This window comes from Protomyctophum bolini (assembly GCF_963924005.1).
Source record: "Protomyctophum bolini genome assembly, chromosome: 18".
NCBI lineage: Eukaryota > Metazoa > Chordata > Actinopteri > Myctophiformes > Myctophidae > Protomyctophum > Protomyctophum bolini.
Genome location: NC_137879.1, coordinates 38,753,303 through 38,770,433, shown reverse-complemented (window position 1 = coordinate 38,770,433; position 17,131 = coordinate 38,753,303). Strand labels below are relative to the sequence as shown.

At 43.8% G+C, this 17,131-nt stretch overlaps 2 protein-coding genes across 2 annotated transcripts in view; both read right to left on the bottom strand.

Annotated features, from left to right (window-relative positions):
- Nucleotides 1-1,670: 1,670 nt before the first annotated feature.
- On the bottom strand, nucleotides 1,671-12,431 carry arg1 (arginase 1). The gene is made up of 8 exons (XM_080789969.1): nucleotides 12,247-12,431; nucleotides 11,648-11,720; nucleotides 8,788-8,962; nucleotides 7,957-8,119; nucleotides 6,983-7,077; nucleotides 6,531-6,635; nucleotides 4,828-4,964; nucleotides 1,671-2,704 (listed from the first exon to the last, which is right to left on the bottom strand). Exons 1-8 carry the CDS (start codon nucleotides 12,361-12,363, stop codon nucleotides 2,541-2,543), a joined length of 1,029 nt encoding a protein of 342 aa, XP_080646095.1. The 5' UTR covers nucleotides 12,364-12,431; the 3' UTR covers nucleotides 1,671-2,540.
- A 2,611-nt stretch (nucleotides 12,432-15,042) lies between these two features.
- The window catches only part of heatr1 (HEAT repeat containing 1), a 67,382-nt gene continuing 65,293 nt past the window's right edge, over nucleotides 15,043-17,131 (bottom strand). Inside the window, exon 45 of the mRNA XM_080789025.1 lies at nucleotides 15,043-17,031. Coding sequence (XP_080645151.1) covers nucleotides 16,943-17,031 — 89 coding nt within the window. The 3' untranslated portion in view covers nucleotides 15,043-16,942. The remainder of the gene's footprint in view (nucleotides 17,032-17,131) is intronic.

Below are 17,131 nucleotides of genomic sequence, written 5' to 3'. Positions count from 1 at the left end.
ACATATTATGCTAATAACTCAATTTCCCACAGGAGTTGAATTTCAAACTTTTAGTATACATGTTATTAGACACATTTAGAAACACATTGGTGAAGAATTTTCTTGGTAACGATTTAGTTCCCGGATTTTCATAGATTTCTCTTACTAAGAGAATGCATTGGGCGTTTAAGTTAAATAACTCAGAAACTTCAAAACATTTCAAAGTAAAAGGTTCCAGCATGTGTCTCCCCTCTGCAAGTCATATTCTTGTCCAGCGACAAATCCTAAGTCAAGCATTATAAACTCTGGGATCATCTCGTACAATCTATCGGTGCATTGTTTCTGAACATATACAGCAGTGATACTCAACCTCAGGCCACATTTATTTTTCTTTCATTTTCCAGATTTTTTTTCTTTTTTTTTTTAGATTTTCATTGGTGGGCCAGTCATAATGGTCCCGCGGGCCTGATGTGGCCCGCGGGACCATTATGACTGGCCCACCAATGAAAATCTAAAGAAAAAAAAATCTGGAAAATGAAATAAAAATAAATAAATCTGAATGAAGTTATCTTTAATTACATTATTATAAGTAATACTATTAGAGTTGTACTATTACTCGAACGAAAATAAAAGCTTGGGGGGGGGGGGGGGAGATGCAATGCAAATGAAAGACATATACTGTGTATCCCTATTCCCTGACATAATTTTATAGCTAAACGGACAGAATTCTATTTTATTTGAATGATGAAACCCAGCTGCCATTAATAGTTGGAAATGGAAATTGCGGAAATTGCGGAAATTGAAATTGCGGAAATTGTGGAAATGGTGGAAATGGAAATTGCGGAAATTGCGGAAATGCGGAAATGGAAATTGCGGAAATGGAAATTGCGGAAATTGCGGAAATGGAAATTGAGGAAATTGCGAAAATGGAAATTGCGAAAATGGAAATTGCGGAAATTGCGGAAATGGTAATTGCGGAAATTGCTCTTCACTTATAGCTATCTATTTTCAGGTAGATTGTTTTATTTTACTAAATTACTACTCATTTTTTTTCATGAAAAAGGTCATAGCTGGGTAATCTATTTTCAGGCAAATTGTGTTTATTGTATTTTATTTTACTCAGCCATAACAATTTATTTTCTGTTAACCAACTTGCTGGCTGGCAGGCAGGCAGACAGCTAATGTCGTAATTTTATCTACTGGCCCCTGGCCCCTTGCCATTTTTGTAATGTGGCCCACAGGTAAATCTATTTGAGTATCCCTGATATACAGTATGGTCCAGTTGTACACTTACTCAGAGTTAAATTAACACACAGGATTGTTTATTATTATTATTATTATTATTATAAAGCGCATTTCAAAAACAACGTTACAAAGTGCTTTACAGTGGCAATATAAAACGCAGTACAGCGGCTTTAGAGGCAAATGGTGGGATAAACAACATCAATGTACAATAAGTGGGCGTCCCAGAGGTTTTAAAAACTAAAATCATAAAAGTATCAAAGGGGGGGGGGGGGGGTGTTCCACGTGGCCCGGATGCATTTCAAACTTGGGGGGGGGGTCCTTGAAATAAAAAGGTTGAGAGTATCGCCTGTGTGGGACAATGGGACGGGGGTTAGCACAGCAGATAGCAGATCTACAAGCTCATAGCGCGACACTGAGTGCCGCGCTACGAGCTTGTAGATCTGCTATTTTTGAAAATGTGGCCAAATCTTTTGAATATGTATTCTTTCACAACAAACGTTTTAAACTCATATCTTTTGCTTCTGTGAGGGTCCCTGGAACTATACATCATTTCAGATGGGGAGTCCACGGCCAAATACAGATAATTCTGGGGGTCCTTGGAAAATAGGTTGAGCACCCAACTGGCACTGACATAGAAAAACACGAGGTTTTTTCAGAAAACTGTCAGGATTTAGAAGGTATTTGTAGAATCGTCCTCAGGTCTAAAAAATAGGTTAAGTTGCTATAAAAAATGCCTTGTCATATTCGACCATATATAGACCTAATAGTGCCTATACATTTAAACCCCTCTGGGCGTCTCACAATTTGTTTTAGAATCAGGACATTTTGTTTTAAAAGGCTCATTTTGGTCATGGGTGGTACAGTATATGTGTGGCCAAAATGGTATACTGTATCCTAGGAGGGGATATTTATCATGTTATTGTAACAGGCTTAAGAAAAAAAGCCCACATCTTGCAGGAAAAAGAGTCAACTAACTATTTGCACGCTGATGCTTGCCATGCAGTCACAGTGTGGGACAGACAGGGTCTCAATGTGTGGGACGGCTGAAAAGTCTTGGAAATGAGGGTTCTGCCCCACGCAAAGGGGGACAAACTGGTGGGGGGGAGGTGTCAAGGCTCGGGCAGGCAGTAGTCGGCCGGGTGCAGGGTCCCCCTCGCGGAGGTGGCGGTCTGCCGGGGTGTGGGAGGAGGGTCCCCCTCGCGGAGGAGGAGGCGGTCTGCCGGGGTGTGGAGGGAGGGTGTCCCTCGCGGAGGAGGTGGTCTGCCGGGGTGTGGAGGGAGGGTGCCCCCTCGCAGAGGAGGAGCCGTCAATTATTATTAAGGCTCGGGCATGCAGTAGTCGGCGGGGTGGTTCCCCTCGCGGAGGCGCCCGAAGCAGCCCAGCACCACGTCCAGCGCGGTGCTCACGGTGGAGCGGACCTCCGCCTCGGTCCTGCCTCGGTCCGGGTTCACCTCCACCAGGTCCACGGCCGACAGGAGACCTGGACGGACGGACGGACGGAGAGGAGAGAGAAGACGTGCGGTCAGAAAACAGGCCTCGTTACAGCGAAAAATAACTAATTTTGACACACTGGAAGAAGGAGGAGGCTCCTGCATTTAAGCACTGGTTAAATGAATTGACTAGTACACTTCATCTTGAGAGAATGAGGTATTTCCTGAGAGACAGTTTGATAAGGTTTGGCTGCCCCCTTGTCCATTACCTGAGTAGAAACAATTAATAGACAGGATACCATTGATATGGTTGACTGTACGCCATTTTTCTTTTCAGATGTTTTCCATGAGCTTTCTATCATCTTATGATATAGTATGCAGTGTCACTGAGCAGTATGGGTGGGAGAGGGTTAAGGGATTTCTTTCTCTTTTTTGTCTTTTTTTTCTTTTTTCTTTCATTTTGTTTCATAAAAAAAACAAATGTATTTCATATCATAATGTTTAACAATTTATAATCTGTTCAATAAAAACATATTTGACAAAAAAAGAAAACAGGCCTCATCGCCGTGTTTTGTGGCGGACATTCCATTTTTACAACATGAGTGGACAATAATAATAATAATAATAATAATAATAATACCAGCACAAACACAACACAAATAGCTAGCCCTGAATGTCTTGACCATAACGGCTCTGTAACTCTCGGTTCAAATGGAACCAAAAATGCTCCCTTGCGGGTCCATTTGGTTCCATTTGAACACTCTCAGAGTTAAGGGGGGTGGTCGTTGCAAATACAACGTTTGAGAACCACTAGTGCTAGTGGACTCCCAATGTGCCATACGTGGCACACACTATGACACATAGATGTGTGTCATAGTAAATACGTCTCATACATATTCTAAATGAGAAAGAACACGAAAACCTGGAACTCACAGCACTGCGACGCGTCGTGAGCTAGCTTGCGCACCGGCTATTTTCAGCACGCAACCGAGTGTAAAATGACTTACATGTTATCCACTATTAGTCCACTATAGTCCCTTCCTATATAAAATAATACATTTTAGCCTAGTTTTTATTTGTTGACGGAATTGTCAATATATTTAGTCACTATAGTTTTAGTCACTCGTCACATAGCTTACTTTGCATTTATCCATTTAGTTTTCGACAGGGGAAAAAAGGTAGTTGACAAGCATTTTCCGTCCTAGTATTAGTCGAGGAAATCACCACTGGGTCCTAGTGTGTGTGTGTGTGTGTGTGTGTGTGCGTGTGCGTGTGCGTGTGCGTGTGCGTGTGCGTGTGCGTGTGTGTGTGTGTGTGTGTGTGTGTGTGTGCGTGTGTGTGTGTGTGTGTGTGTGTGATGGTTGCAGCCACTATAAAGGACTGTACATTGCCAGACATGACCGTCTGGTGGACCTGGTCTCAGACAAGATCAGAGGAGTACAGGACAGGACAACAAGAATGTATAAACACAGCACTGTAAAAATAGACTGGTTTGATCACAATGACACGCATGTCAATTCACTACAAAATATTCCAAATACCCCAGATAGTGTGTTCATCAATGACATTAGAAAAACTGTCACTATATTTGAAATGGGCTGTCCATTTGATTTGTATATGGACACTTGTTTTACATCCAAACTTATGAAATATCAGCTTCTGGTGGAACGTATTATGGCCTTGGGATATAACTGTCAACTTATTGTCCTTGTATTTGGAAGTCTGGGCCATGTCCATAAACTTGTGCTCAGGGGTTTGCAATTGGGTGGATTGCTAAAAACAAATGCAAAAAAGCTGGCTAAATACTGTTCTGTCTCAGCTACTATGGGCAGTCTGTCTGTCTGGAGAAGGCGTTGTTTCATTTATCCCTATAGGTGGCTTAAAAAACCCAAAACAAACATCCTGTCTAGTATCAAGTAATAGTATGTCAACAATGTGCTATATATATTTTTTTCTCTTCTTTTCCCTCTGTGTGTTAAGCATGTGCAGCAGCTAATTGGTTGGACCATATAATGTATAACCTAATTCTGATCAGTGTTTGGGTCTGTTCTGTATTACGCCACTTGTGCAGATCCAAATAAAATAATTCAAATGTGTGTGTGTGTGCGTGTGCGTGTGCGTGTGCGTGTGTGTGTGCGTGCGTGCGTGTGTGTGTGTGTGTGTGCGTGCGTACCCGTCTGACAGAGGTGCTCCGTGACGTACAGCCCCTCCCTGTAGGTGAGCCCCCCCACCACGGGGGTGCCGGTCGCCGGGGTCACCGCGGGGTCAATTGCGTCTATGTCGTAGCTCAGATGGATGGGTTTCTTCACTCTGCGGGAGGACACCAGAATGGAGACACAATGGAGACACAACAACGTGTTGGATAAAGGCTTTAGACGTGTGTGATTGTATAAAGCTGTGATGTGAACATGTATAAACCAGACTGACTCCCCATGGTATTATATTGAGTTCACATATAGTTGTGAAACAGAAAATGTGAAGCAAACCGTCTTCCGTCAGGTTACTGTACGTATACGCGAGCACATCTTCTTCTAACCATGCGGGGGGGTGACCACCATGCAGTCACTTCTCAAGATCCTTGAGAAGTGACAAGCATTTGACCTCAGGTCAAATGCTTGGCTGCGGTGTGTAGTTATACCAGCATTCAAAATCCGAGGGGGGGGTTCAAAAAATGTCTGGCCGCTTCTTTGGCCCTTATTGGTCGTGGAACGATCTACAGTCCAGACTAAAATTGGCGTTGAAAGTTCCCTTGAGAAGTTTCAAAAGGATGGTCTTTGATGTACAGTCCAACACCTGCACAGTGTTTCGATATGTACTATATAGCCTATATGTTCATGCCTATATATTTATTGTATCGGTTCAGATCGTGTAGATTGTGTACATGGTGTATTTTGCCCTGCGACTAAAAAGAAGGACAGAGGTGACTTGTTGTATTTATGCATAGGGTACTTTAAGGTGTATTATGGATGTTGTATTTTGCTGGTTCAAAATGTAACATTGACGATGTGGTATTGAAGTGTAATTTTTTTTTTCTGCCTCTTGGCCAGTTCCCACTTGTAGAAGTCTCAATGTGATTTTACTGGTTAAATAAAGGTTAAATAAGATAAATAAAATCCCTAAATCAAAGCTGGGATAGGTCATTTTCCGTTGAAGCGTCCACCACACACTGTGGAATGAACTTCCACCTCATGTCAGAGCGTCTCAATCCTTGCCTGTGTGTTTAAATCACGCCTGAAAACTCACTTGTACTCCTTGGCATTTGAACACACTGATTAAAGAGTTGCATGCTTCCACTGCCTTATATTATGTCCCATTTTTGCCTTTGGCATTTTAGTATTTCTTTGTGTATAGCACTTTGTTTCAACTCTGGTTGTGTCAAATGTGCTTGATAAATAACGCTGATTGGATTGGGCCATTCACGATGTGGATTGCATTTTTATAGCTCTTGTCTATGCACTACGTGCTTTACTCAAAGCGCTTTACGATGGTCAATTCACTTGTGCATTGGGAGGTGAAGCGCTTTTTCACTTCAAACTGTTTCTCTATTCTTATACTGTATAGATTATAGTTGTCAGCATGCACAGACTGTCGCCGGATGACAGCGCTGTGACAACTCTATACTCTGTAAATGAAGAAATGCCCACATTCCCACACCAACGGTGGCAGTGTGGGGTTCAGTGTCTTGCCCAGGGACACTTCGACATGTGGACAGGAGCAGGAGGAGGAGGAGCCGGGATTCGAACCGCCCACCCCCGGATCACCGGACGAACTGCTCTACCTCCTGAGCCACATAGCCGACCCCGACAACATACGTACATGTGGATGAAAAACACATCATTCACATCATCATCATCGTCGTGGTGGTCATGGTCTTACGTTGAGGAGAGGTAGTCGCAGGTCTCCTCCATCACCCTGTGGATGCCCAGTCTGTCCACATCGGTCATGGAGAACACCTTGATGTCCAGCAGCTTCAGGATGTAACTGACCGGAGAGAGAGAGAGAGAGAAATATACCGTATTTAGATCAAATAAGCATTATCACGTTATAATTTAGCTATTGAAAAATAGCAGATCTACAAGCGTGCAATATTTTTTATCAAGAAAATGTGGCGACCTGTGGGTCCCCTGGTGGATCCCCTGGAACTACATATTTTCAGATGGGGGTCGGCGGGCCAAATATACAGCTCAAACCTTTTCATGTCGATGACCACACAAATATACAGATAATTCCGGGGGTCTTTGACATGGAAAAGATTTGAGCACCACTGACATTATAGAAACATTAAGGTTTTTTCAGAAAACTGTTGGTTTTGTAGACATGTCACTCACTGCTCCTCTGGGTCCACGTCCCTCAGGCCGATGTACACCAGATCTCTGGCAGACACGCAGGGTTTGATCCACGAGAAGTTTGGCAAGGGAGGGATCTGTGTAGTGACACGGGGGGGGGGGGGGACAAGAAACACAGGCTTTCTTCAGAGTCGCAGGCAAATCCCATTTGTTTAATCAAACACGATCTTTGAACTGTCAACACGGCAAAGTGATCATATCGGATTCGTGTCTTCAGACAACGGCCAGACTGAGATACATCCGATATCACATTTAAATCACATTTCAAATTTCCCAAACAGTGGGAGGTCGGGACACAATGTTTGAGTCGCGGCCCAATTTGTACGGGTCGTGACTCGTGAGTAAATATCCCTTAGGTATATAATATCACTTCAAAAAATCATCAATTAAAAACAATTCTATCATTTTTTTTATAGAGAAGTATTTCATATAAAAAAATAACCTAATAATTTCCATAAAGGTTTATGACAATTACAGTAACCACTTCAGCCCTATATACACCTTTCGTCCATTTGACAATAGCAGATCTACAAGCTCACAATGCGTCGCATTAACTCTATGGTGTTACGGTATACCTTTGAGCAGAGCCATAGTAAGAGTAAGAGAGACAGAGTTACGACGACTCCGTTCACTTCTACAGCTCTTCTACATACAGTAGACTTCTATTGAATAGGGACAACCGGAGGTTTACACAACGCATTGGAGTCTTATGGGCTCGTATACATGAACCACGTGACCGTGCTGTTTTCTGCCCCCTCAATGTCGTAACTCTGTTCAGTGTCTTGCCCGAGGACACTTGACATGTAGGACAGGAGGAGGCGGGATTCGAACCGCCGACCCAGGGATCATTGGACGACCTGCTCTACCTCCTGAGCCACAGCCGCCCACAAGGTATAGGACATGGGCTGTACGCCCTCTAGTTTATACAGTATAACTCTATGGCGGTTACGGTATACCTTTGAGCGCAGCTCGTGGACGAGGTAGGACATGGGCTGCCCGTGGACGTTGCCCGTGGGCGAGGTCAGCGGCGTGTTGATGTCGGCGTGCGCGTCCACCCACACCACGCTCAGCTCCCTCTGGATGGCCGTGGCGTGACCGTGGATGGAGCCTATCGCCAGGCTGGAGAGACGCACGCCATGACGACACGGCCAGACAGGGAGACGAGACAAAGACAAAGACCAAGACAAGACAAGACAAGACAAGACAAGACAAGACAAGACAAGACAAGACAAGACAAGACAAGACAAGACAAGACAAGACAAGACAAGACAAGACAAGACAAGACAAGACAAGACAAGACAAGACAAAGACAAGACAAGGACAAGACAAGACAAGACAAGACAAGACAAAGACAAGACAGTGAGATTAAAAAAAAATAGCAGACCTATGAGCGCGCTATGAGCTTGTAGATCTTCTATTTTTTCAATAGCTAAATTATAACATAATGTATGTAACACCAAAAGGGGTTCCCGCTCAAAATGGGTCAATTCAAAATGAGCTAACAGCACAGGCAGACTCTTCACATGTGTACTACTAGAGCGTGTCTGAAATAAATGTCAGACAAGCAGCACATGTGACATAATTATGCCATGTGCAAAGTCTTCTCCCCTTTGTGACATTTTTAAACAAACACGAAAAGCAAACATTTCCCTGGCCCGAAGAAATGAATGACTTATGAACTTGTGTGTCTAATGTATAATGTGTGCTGCGCTTACATGTGCACGCACGCGCACACACACACACACACACACACACACACACACGCACACACAACTACACACACACACCTGTGGTCTCCGCCCAGCATGACGGAAGTGTGCCCGTCTCTCTTCACATTGTGGACGGCCTCCGCCAGTCTCTGGTTGGCACTGCCCACCGTCCTGGGCCTCTTCACCCGGCCCACGGGCTCGTCGCTGGGCAGCTCCTCGAACGTCACGTTGCCGTAGTCTCTCACCGCACAGCCTGGGGGGGGGGTCAAAAAAACAAATATATTATGACCGTAACAATGGGCTCTCTCTATATGCACACACGCCATTTTGAGGCCCCCTTCCCCGAGTGGAATATAGTAAGAGAGTAGTGACACTATATATAGCGTTGACTCCCATTGTGTAACAATGGAATGCGGAAGTGCTCGTTCCGTCTCAATGGGATATAGTTCCAATGTTTGGAACTATAGCCCATATAGGCTCACTCCCTCTACTTCTTTCACAGGTGTTACCACTGATACTTAATGAAGGCTCTGTTCCCATTCTGGTCAGACAGAGTCAGGGTGCTGCTGTCGTCGTGGCAGGTTGTCGTCTCACTGGAAACGCTCTGCTGCACCCAGTGGGTCTCAAAGTGGCCTTGAGTGGGTTCCAAATGGACCTGTACGGTTGTGTATAACTCTGAGAGTGTACATTTGGTTCCGTTTGTACACTCTCAGAGTTATGGAAGGGGGGTCCTGGGAATTAAAAGGACTGCCCACTGCACACTAAATGGAACAGTGGTGCCTTAATTATAGTACCATCGGCAACACCAACACACGGAAAAGCAAACATTTCCCTGCATGGGCCCGAAGAAATGAATGACTATATGAACTTGTGTCTAATGTTACAGTGTGCTGCATTACACCTGCACACCCGCGCACACACGCAGGCAGGCATGCATACAGGGTCTTTATGGGGGTTCCATCATTATAAATAAATCTGAAAATAGCAGTTCTAGATCTGTATTATGTTTTTTAATATATACAGATCTTCAAAAAGTGTGAGGGAATTTAGAATATTTTTTGCACACATACACGCAAATGTTTTGTATATGGGGGGGGGGGGGGGTTTCGTGTCACGCTGATCATTTGATCTTTTTTAATTTCTTATTTAAATCTCGACAAAATAATGTAGAATAATTTTGAATTCCGAAAACGCTTGAGAACAACTGATTCCTAGAAGGCATTTGTAGAACGGATCTCAGGTCTTAAAATACTGGTTGAGCACCTGACCCCCCTCCGCTGGTCTCTGTGTGTGTGTGTGTGTGTGTGTGTGTGTGTGTGTGTGTGTGTGTGTGTGGCATGTACAGTGCGTGGAAACGGTTGAACTTGAACTTGAGCATGACGCATGAGGCAGACGATAACCTGCGGTCCTTCCTAATCCTGGCACACACACACACACACACACACACACACACACACACACACACACACACACACACACACACACACACACACACACACACACACACACACACACACACACACACACACACACACAGTGACACAGCCAAGGGGGTGTGTACCAAGGTCAGATGAGTTGGACCTATCAGATCGCCCCCCCTTGTGTTCCATTAATAACAACACAATGTGTGCCATGATGATGCAACAGCATGGCTGACCAAACACATGCGCACACGACCCACTGTTTACCGCGCTTCTGACGCGCGCGCGTGTGTGTGTGTGTGTGTGTGTGTGTGTGTGTGTGAATAAACACGCACGCAGGCACGCACAGTTGCACACACACACACAAGCATGCGTGCACACATGCGCAGTGCACACACAAACTACACAAAATCTAATCCTACTTATGTCCTCGTCAACACCAATTATGCACGTGTGCTGCACTGTTATATAACAGAGTGTAACGTCACTGCTTCTCACACACATGTTCGTGTCAAGGACTCCCAAAATTGACATGAATACCGGCGTATTACCCCCATCTGAACCTAATGTTGTGCCAGCTATAGGGTTAAAGATATATATATTTTAAATATTTCAATATGCGCATAATATAAGTACAACAAAGTAGCCTATACTCCCTGGGGGTCGTCTGCATGCAGCCTAAATGTATATAGATCTATTTGGATCCATTTAGTTCCATTTGTACACTATAGTTACAGATATATAAGGGTCCATTTGGTTCCTAACTATCAACGAGTTATAGCCACGCGGGGACCCCTGGAATCTTAATCATCTGGGGAACCGGGGACATACCCCCAAAATAATCTGGGGGCCCACCTGGGGGTTCCGTCCGACGCCCAGTTTGGGAACCACCGAGCAACGACACTGGATGCTGAAAGAACCACCGATTCAACGTTTTGAAATAATAATAAAAAAAATCACCCCCGTGTGAAGTGAGGGGCGCTAATATTTTAAAGTTTAACTCCTGTTGATGATGTGACGCAATGGTGATGTAAAACAAACGGTGCCAACACAAACATTAAACGCCATTAATTAAAGGCACATTATAACGTACATTTTCCCTTCATTGTCAATGGCGTTTTTTTAAACAAACATTGAACTAAAAACGAACATTAAACCTGTATATTGGAGGGGATATAGGGCCCCTCAAAAAACACAATTATAGGAACCAAAACAAAATGGGGCCCCATAAAAATGTGTTCCACCTGCACCCATAAATGGGTCCCGACCCACAGTGCATTAAGGAACCCATTTTGGTATTAGCATCATGTCGTGCTTTAGCTATTTAAAAATAGCAGATCTACAAGCTCATAGCTACGAGCTTGTATAGGTCTGCTATTTTTGGAAAAAAAATCGAAGGGCGACTGACATAGAAGACATTTTTAGAATCTGATCTCAGGTCAGAATGAAAACTGTCGGGATGTAGAAGACCTTTTTAGAATCTGATCTCAGGTCAGAATGGGTTGCAGAGTACTCACCCAGTGCTTGCAGTCTGTCCACCAGGCCTGCTGCCCTGATCAGGTCTGGTCCTTTCTCCACTCCTCCTCTGGGCTGGATGGGATATATTAATATGATGCAGAACAACAAATACATTATAGGCTACCATACAATCAATCAATCATAATATTATAATAACAGTATAAGAATTAATTATTATTATTATTATTATTATCGTGGGCTCGAGTATACGCGAGCTACAGCTACTCTTCACTAATTATTATTAATTATGACATAATTGTGGGTAAATACGTCAAACATCCCACACTGTTTCTTCAGGAACAACAAGTATCCTATATTTCTAGTTAATATTGCTATTAATAATATGATAAATAGGCTGATACATAAACAGTGGGCTATTTAAGGCACTGATATATTATATTACAGCCTATATAGTTATTATAAAGTCACGTGAAAAGTGCTGCCAGTGAATGCCGGTCTAGCCGCGTGAACATCTGGTGTCCCCTTGAGAGAGATATGTGTTACATAAATAGTTTCCACGTTGAATTATTAAATAAATCATGCATGGATGAATGAATGAATGAACGATCATGAATCGAATGCTCTTCTTCTCACTGACTTGTCCCTTGGAGAAAGGCGCTCCCACGACACCCACTGAGAAAGGCCGATGGTGGTGGTGGTTGTTCCGTTTAGAAATTGTCCTAAAAGCGACTTGTAATCCCCTGGCGAGCACCATGATGATGATGGGAGAATGAGAGGCTGTGCAGCCAGCCGGGCGAGGAAGAGGAGGAGGAGGAGGCGCACGTTTTCTGCCAACCACACGCACAGACAGGCAGGAGCTAGAGGGAGAGAGAGAGAGAGAGAGAGAGAGAGAGAGAGAGAGTTGCACATCATGTCACGGGGTGGTGTGGCTTGCTCATGCCTGCGCGGTAAATAGCAGATCTACAAGCTCACAACGCGTCACGAACGTGACGCGTTGTGAGCTTGTAGATCCTCTATTTACCGAGCACGACAGAGAGCGAGAGAGAGAGAGAGAGAGAGGCATGGCTCATATACAGTAGTAGGCTATGTTCAAACGGGACAGGTGGAGAGAGAGAGAGAGGCTCGTCTTCGGCCCGCCCACACTGCAAGCCAGTCAGACAGTGAGGCGAGGTTAGTCAGACAGTAGCCTACAGTACAGTACAGTACAGTGCATCACATGCTGCAATTCATCTCCTCTCTCAGCCCGACGTGCGTTACAAATATGTATAAGAGGCTTAATAGTTATAATGCAAAAATTAATCGATAACAGTGGCCAAGCAATAATATATAATATTATTATTACTGCGAATTATATTATTATTATATATATATTACATTATAATATATATATATTTTTTTATATATAATAATATATATATATATATATTTTTGTAATACGCACAAAAATTAAGCCATTATGAAACACTGAAGTCGAGAGAAAGAAGACCATGCAATTAAGAAATGAGCATTTTAAACAGCTGACCGCCTGACCCTAAACCATGAAGCTCTGCTGGTCCATATATATATAGCCTTATAGGGAAGAAGTCCCATATCATATATGGATGGACCAGAGATAACCCTATAACTTATACAACTATGAAAAATATAGCCTACTAAAAGGACAGGACTGTTATTCAAAGGCTAGGATTAGGACGCAATCGGACACCACAGTGCAGGTGTCCGATTCATGCGATTATAGAATTTAAGCAAGCTAAAGGGGTTGTATAAGGGCCGATACATACTCCCATTTCGGCGCTGTAGTGCCGAAATGATTTCGGCTCGTCAGAAATTTTCAGTAGCACCGAAGAGCCGACTTTAGGACGGTACCCCCCCCCCCCCCCCCCGAACCTCAAATGACGTCAAATTGTAGGCTCTACAGCGCCGAACCGACTTTTATTCGGCTCTAAAATAGGAGTATGAATCGACCCTAAGGCCACGGTCATAGGGCCGATTCATACTCCTATTTTAGAGCCGAATAAAAGTCGGTTCGGCGCTGTAGAGCCTACAATTTGACGTCATTTGAGGTTCGGGGGGGGCGGGGGGGGGGTACCGTCCTAAAGTCGGGCACTACAGCGCCGAAACAGAGGTAAGAATCGGCCCATATAGCCTGCATGTATAGCCTACCTTGTCGAGGGACGACAGGGGGTGCTGAAGGTCAAAGGTCTTGAAGGTAGAGTCTCAAGAGGTCTCTGTCCTTTCTTCTTGTCCTCCTCAGTGTGTCGAGGAGATCCTGGTGAGCGTTGTATAGGATTATGAAGGTCTTTGGGAGGTATAGATTCTGGGGATATATATGAGATCGTTGGAGGTTCAAGGTTATGCTGATGTCAGAGTGATATGTGTCATAATTTCCGTGTATTGGTTCAGCTCCATATATGGAGATCCATGTGGATGATGTCAGTAGAGCGTTCAGCTCCATATATGGAGAATCCAGGGGATGAACCTAGAATACGTGACGTCACATATGGACATGTGTAGTCAGCCGCAATAACGGAGATTCTACCGATGACGTCATGTGTTCAGATTTATTTTTTTGAGGGGTGCTAGCCCCTCCTATATACAGCCTTTTTGTCCTCAACTATTTTGCCATTTGACAATGAAAGGGGAATTTCCGTCACGTGTCTGAATAAATCAGCTTTTTGTGGAAACACAAAATTCCATTGACTATGAAAGGACAATTTAGACGAGCAAATCGGCCTTTGGCCAGAATTAAATGTACGATGATAAGAGTGCCCATCACTTCACACAGGTGTGACTTTTATTGCGAAAGCAGTGAGCACTTACTATGAGACCTAGCAGATCATGTCTGTCTGTCTGTGTGTCTGTCCCGCTGTTGTGCCCATATATGGAGCTGAGTGATTTGTTTGTGATTGATGCAACACTCCATATTTGGACGTATAGCTGCGTTCGCTTCCCGCGTTTGCGCGTCTTACTTGTATATACTTTTAGTGGTCATTGTGAATGGCCCATATACCGTGGGTTAAACCAGGCAGATATGTAGACTACAGAATAAGTATTGCTTGTAATAGCCTAAAATAAATTCCGCGGACAAAGCCAATTCTCGTCGTGACAAATCATGACAACAAACACATACCCATATACCTCTCACTTGGATATTACCTGGTTCCCAACTTGCGTTTAATTCAACCCCACTTAGATGTCAGATGGGAACATGTATCCAGAGGGATTGGGTGAATTAGAGAGTTATACACGACACAAAATCACAATCACAAATAGCATTATTTAGAGAAGTGGTTCCATCATCAAAATCAGTCCAACCGCTTTAACCCCATTTTCTATGTAGGCGTTTCAAAAATAGCCAATTTACAAACCAAATTTGGGGATCCTCGACATGAAAAGCATAATAAATGAGAACATTTAAGCATTTAAGCTCAAAGAAAGTTAAATCATTTTATTTAAAATACATCTTTACAATGTATCACAACAGAGTGTGAGCCGGACTGAAGTGTCAAATAGATGCGAACACAAAAAATATTGAAAAAAAAAAAAAGTTCTGATACATACACTAATAATGATGTTGTAAAGAACTGCATACAGTAACTTATGTTAAATACATTTGAAACGCATATTGACAGTTATGATACTCTGTGTCACAAACACTAACTGATTAATAATAATGTATGTTTTTTTTTACATTACTCAGTCGCACGCCTCACGCACCACTCGCACATTGTGAGCTTGTAGATCTGCCTTTTTGAGTGGTGCAACCACACACACACAGGGAGCATTTCCGTGCTCCCTGTGTGCACGGAAATAGCGTCATAACGTTTGTTCACCACCAAGTGTCATTGCACAGCCTAACACACATGTACACACACACACACACACACACACAGGCCAGGGAGGAGGGCTTGTACATTACATTACAGTACAGTACAGTATACACTTCAGACTGGTCTAACCCATTCTTGGTGGGAACCTCTTTTGGTGTTTTAAGTATTATGTTATACTTTAGCCATTGAAGAAATTGCAGATCTACAAGCTCATAGCGTTGCTATTTTTTGAAAAATCTTGATTTGGCACAAACCTTTTGAATATATATTCTTTCAGAGCGAATGTTTTGGTAAAAATGGGGTTTAACACCACCGAGAGAGAGACTTGAATGGATGTCACGTTTCGGCCTCTGTGGCCTTCATCAGATATACCGTACCTGACGAAGGCCACAGAGGCTGAAACGTTGTTCCCCCCCCCCCCCGCCTTGGTAAATAAAGTATTTGGGGAGCTTTTCAAAACGGCGCGCAGACTTGTTCTTTATCTTTTGCGGTCTGTTCTTTTTTTTTTTTGTCGGAGGACCAGTTGAATGAACCCGGGACGTGCGTATACGGTGCACCTCCGGAACACTTTTCCCCCAAAACATTAAGTTATAGAATTCTAACTTGAACATTTACTCTGTAACCGTACAGTAACTGTACACGTACAGTAAACACACAGAAAGGCACGGCGTGCTAATCAATACAAACCAAAGGGTAAATGTCCACCATGTGTGTGTGTGTGTCACGCTGACGTACATACAGTTAATCTGTAAACCAGGGGCTGGTGGAGTTGGATCTATCCAGTCTGCTGGAAAGTACATTTACTTAACCCATTCTGACCTGAGATCAGATTCATACGAGGTTTCCACTGGACACACACTGGGTCTGATTAACCCATTCTGACCTGAGATCAGAATCTAAAAATGTCAGTCGTTCTTCGATTTTTCAAAAATAGCAGACCTATACAAGCTCGTAGCGCGCCACTCGGTGGCGCGCTACGAGCTTGTAGATCTGCTATTTTTCAATAGCTAAAGCACGGCACCATGCTAACACCAAAAGGGGGTCCCGTTCAGAATGGGTTAAGTACTGTGCTGTACTTACTTTTTTTTAAATTACCAGGCAAACATAAAAAGGTATTCTTTATTCATACGTTCCCAATGTTCAACGGGCCAAAAAAACCCCCCGAAATGAACACCAAATTATTTGTGCGACAATGTTATCGTCAATGCTTCGTGGGGAGGTTATATAATATACAGGTTCAGGATGACTGTTCGACACCAGACATGGTACCGTTATAGGCAGGTCGTCCTCGCGTTCGGCCCGGACCAGGAGATAATTTAAATTGATATAATAGAGACCCCTATGACCGCCTTTTAGTCCTACTCCCCCCTTCCCCTTCCTCCTCAACTACTCTGTAACTTCCTCCTCCCCTCTTCTATTGCTCTCTCTCTCTCTCCTTCCATTAACCCATTCTGACCTGAGATCAGATTCTACAAATGTCTTTCTACATCCTGCGGCCCGTTTTTAGAAGTACTGCTGCATCGGTTCTCCCAGAATGGCCTCCATTTCCTGCAGCACCTTCTGGACCTGCTTCTCCACCTCCTCGGACTCATCTGAAACGCGCACGCACGCACACACACACACGCACACACACACACACACACACGCACACACGCGCACACACGCACACACGCACACACGCACACACGCACG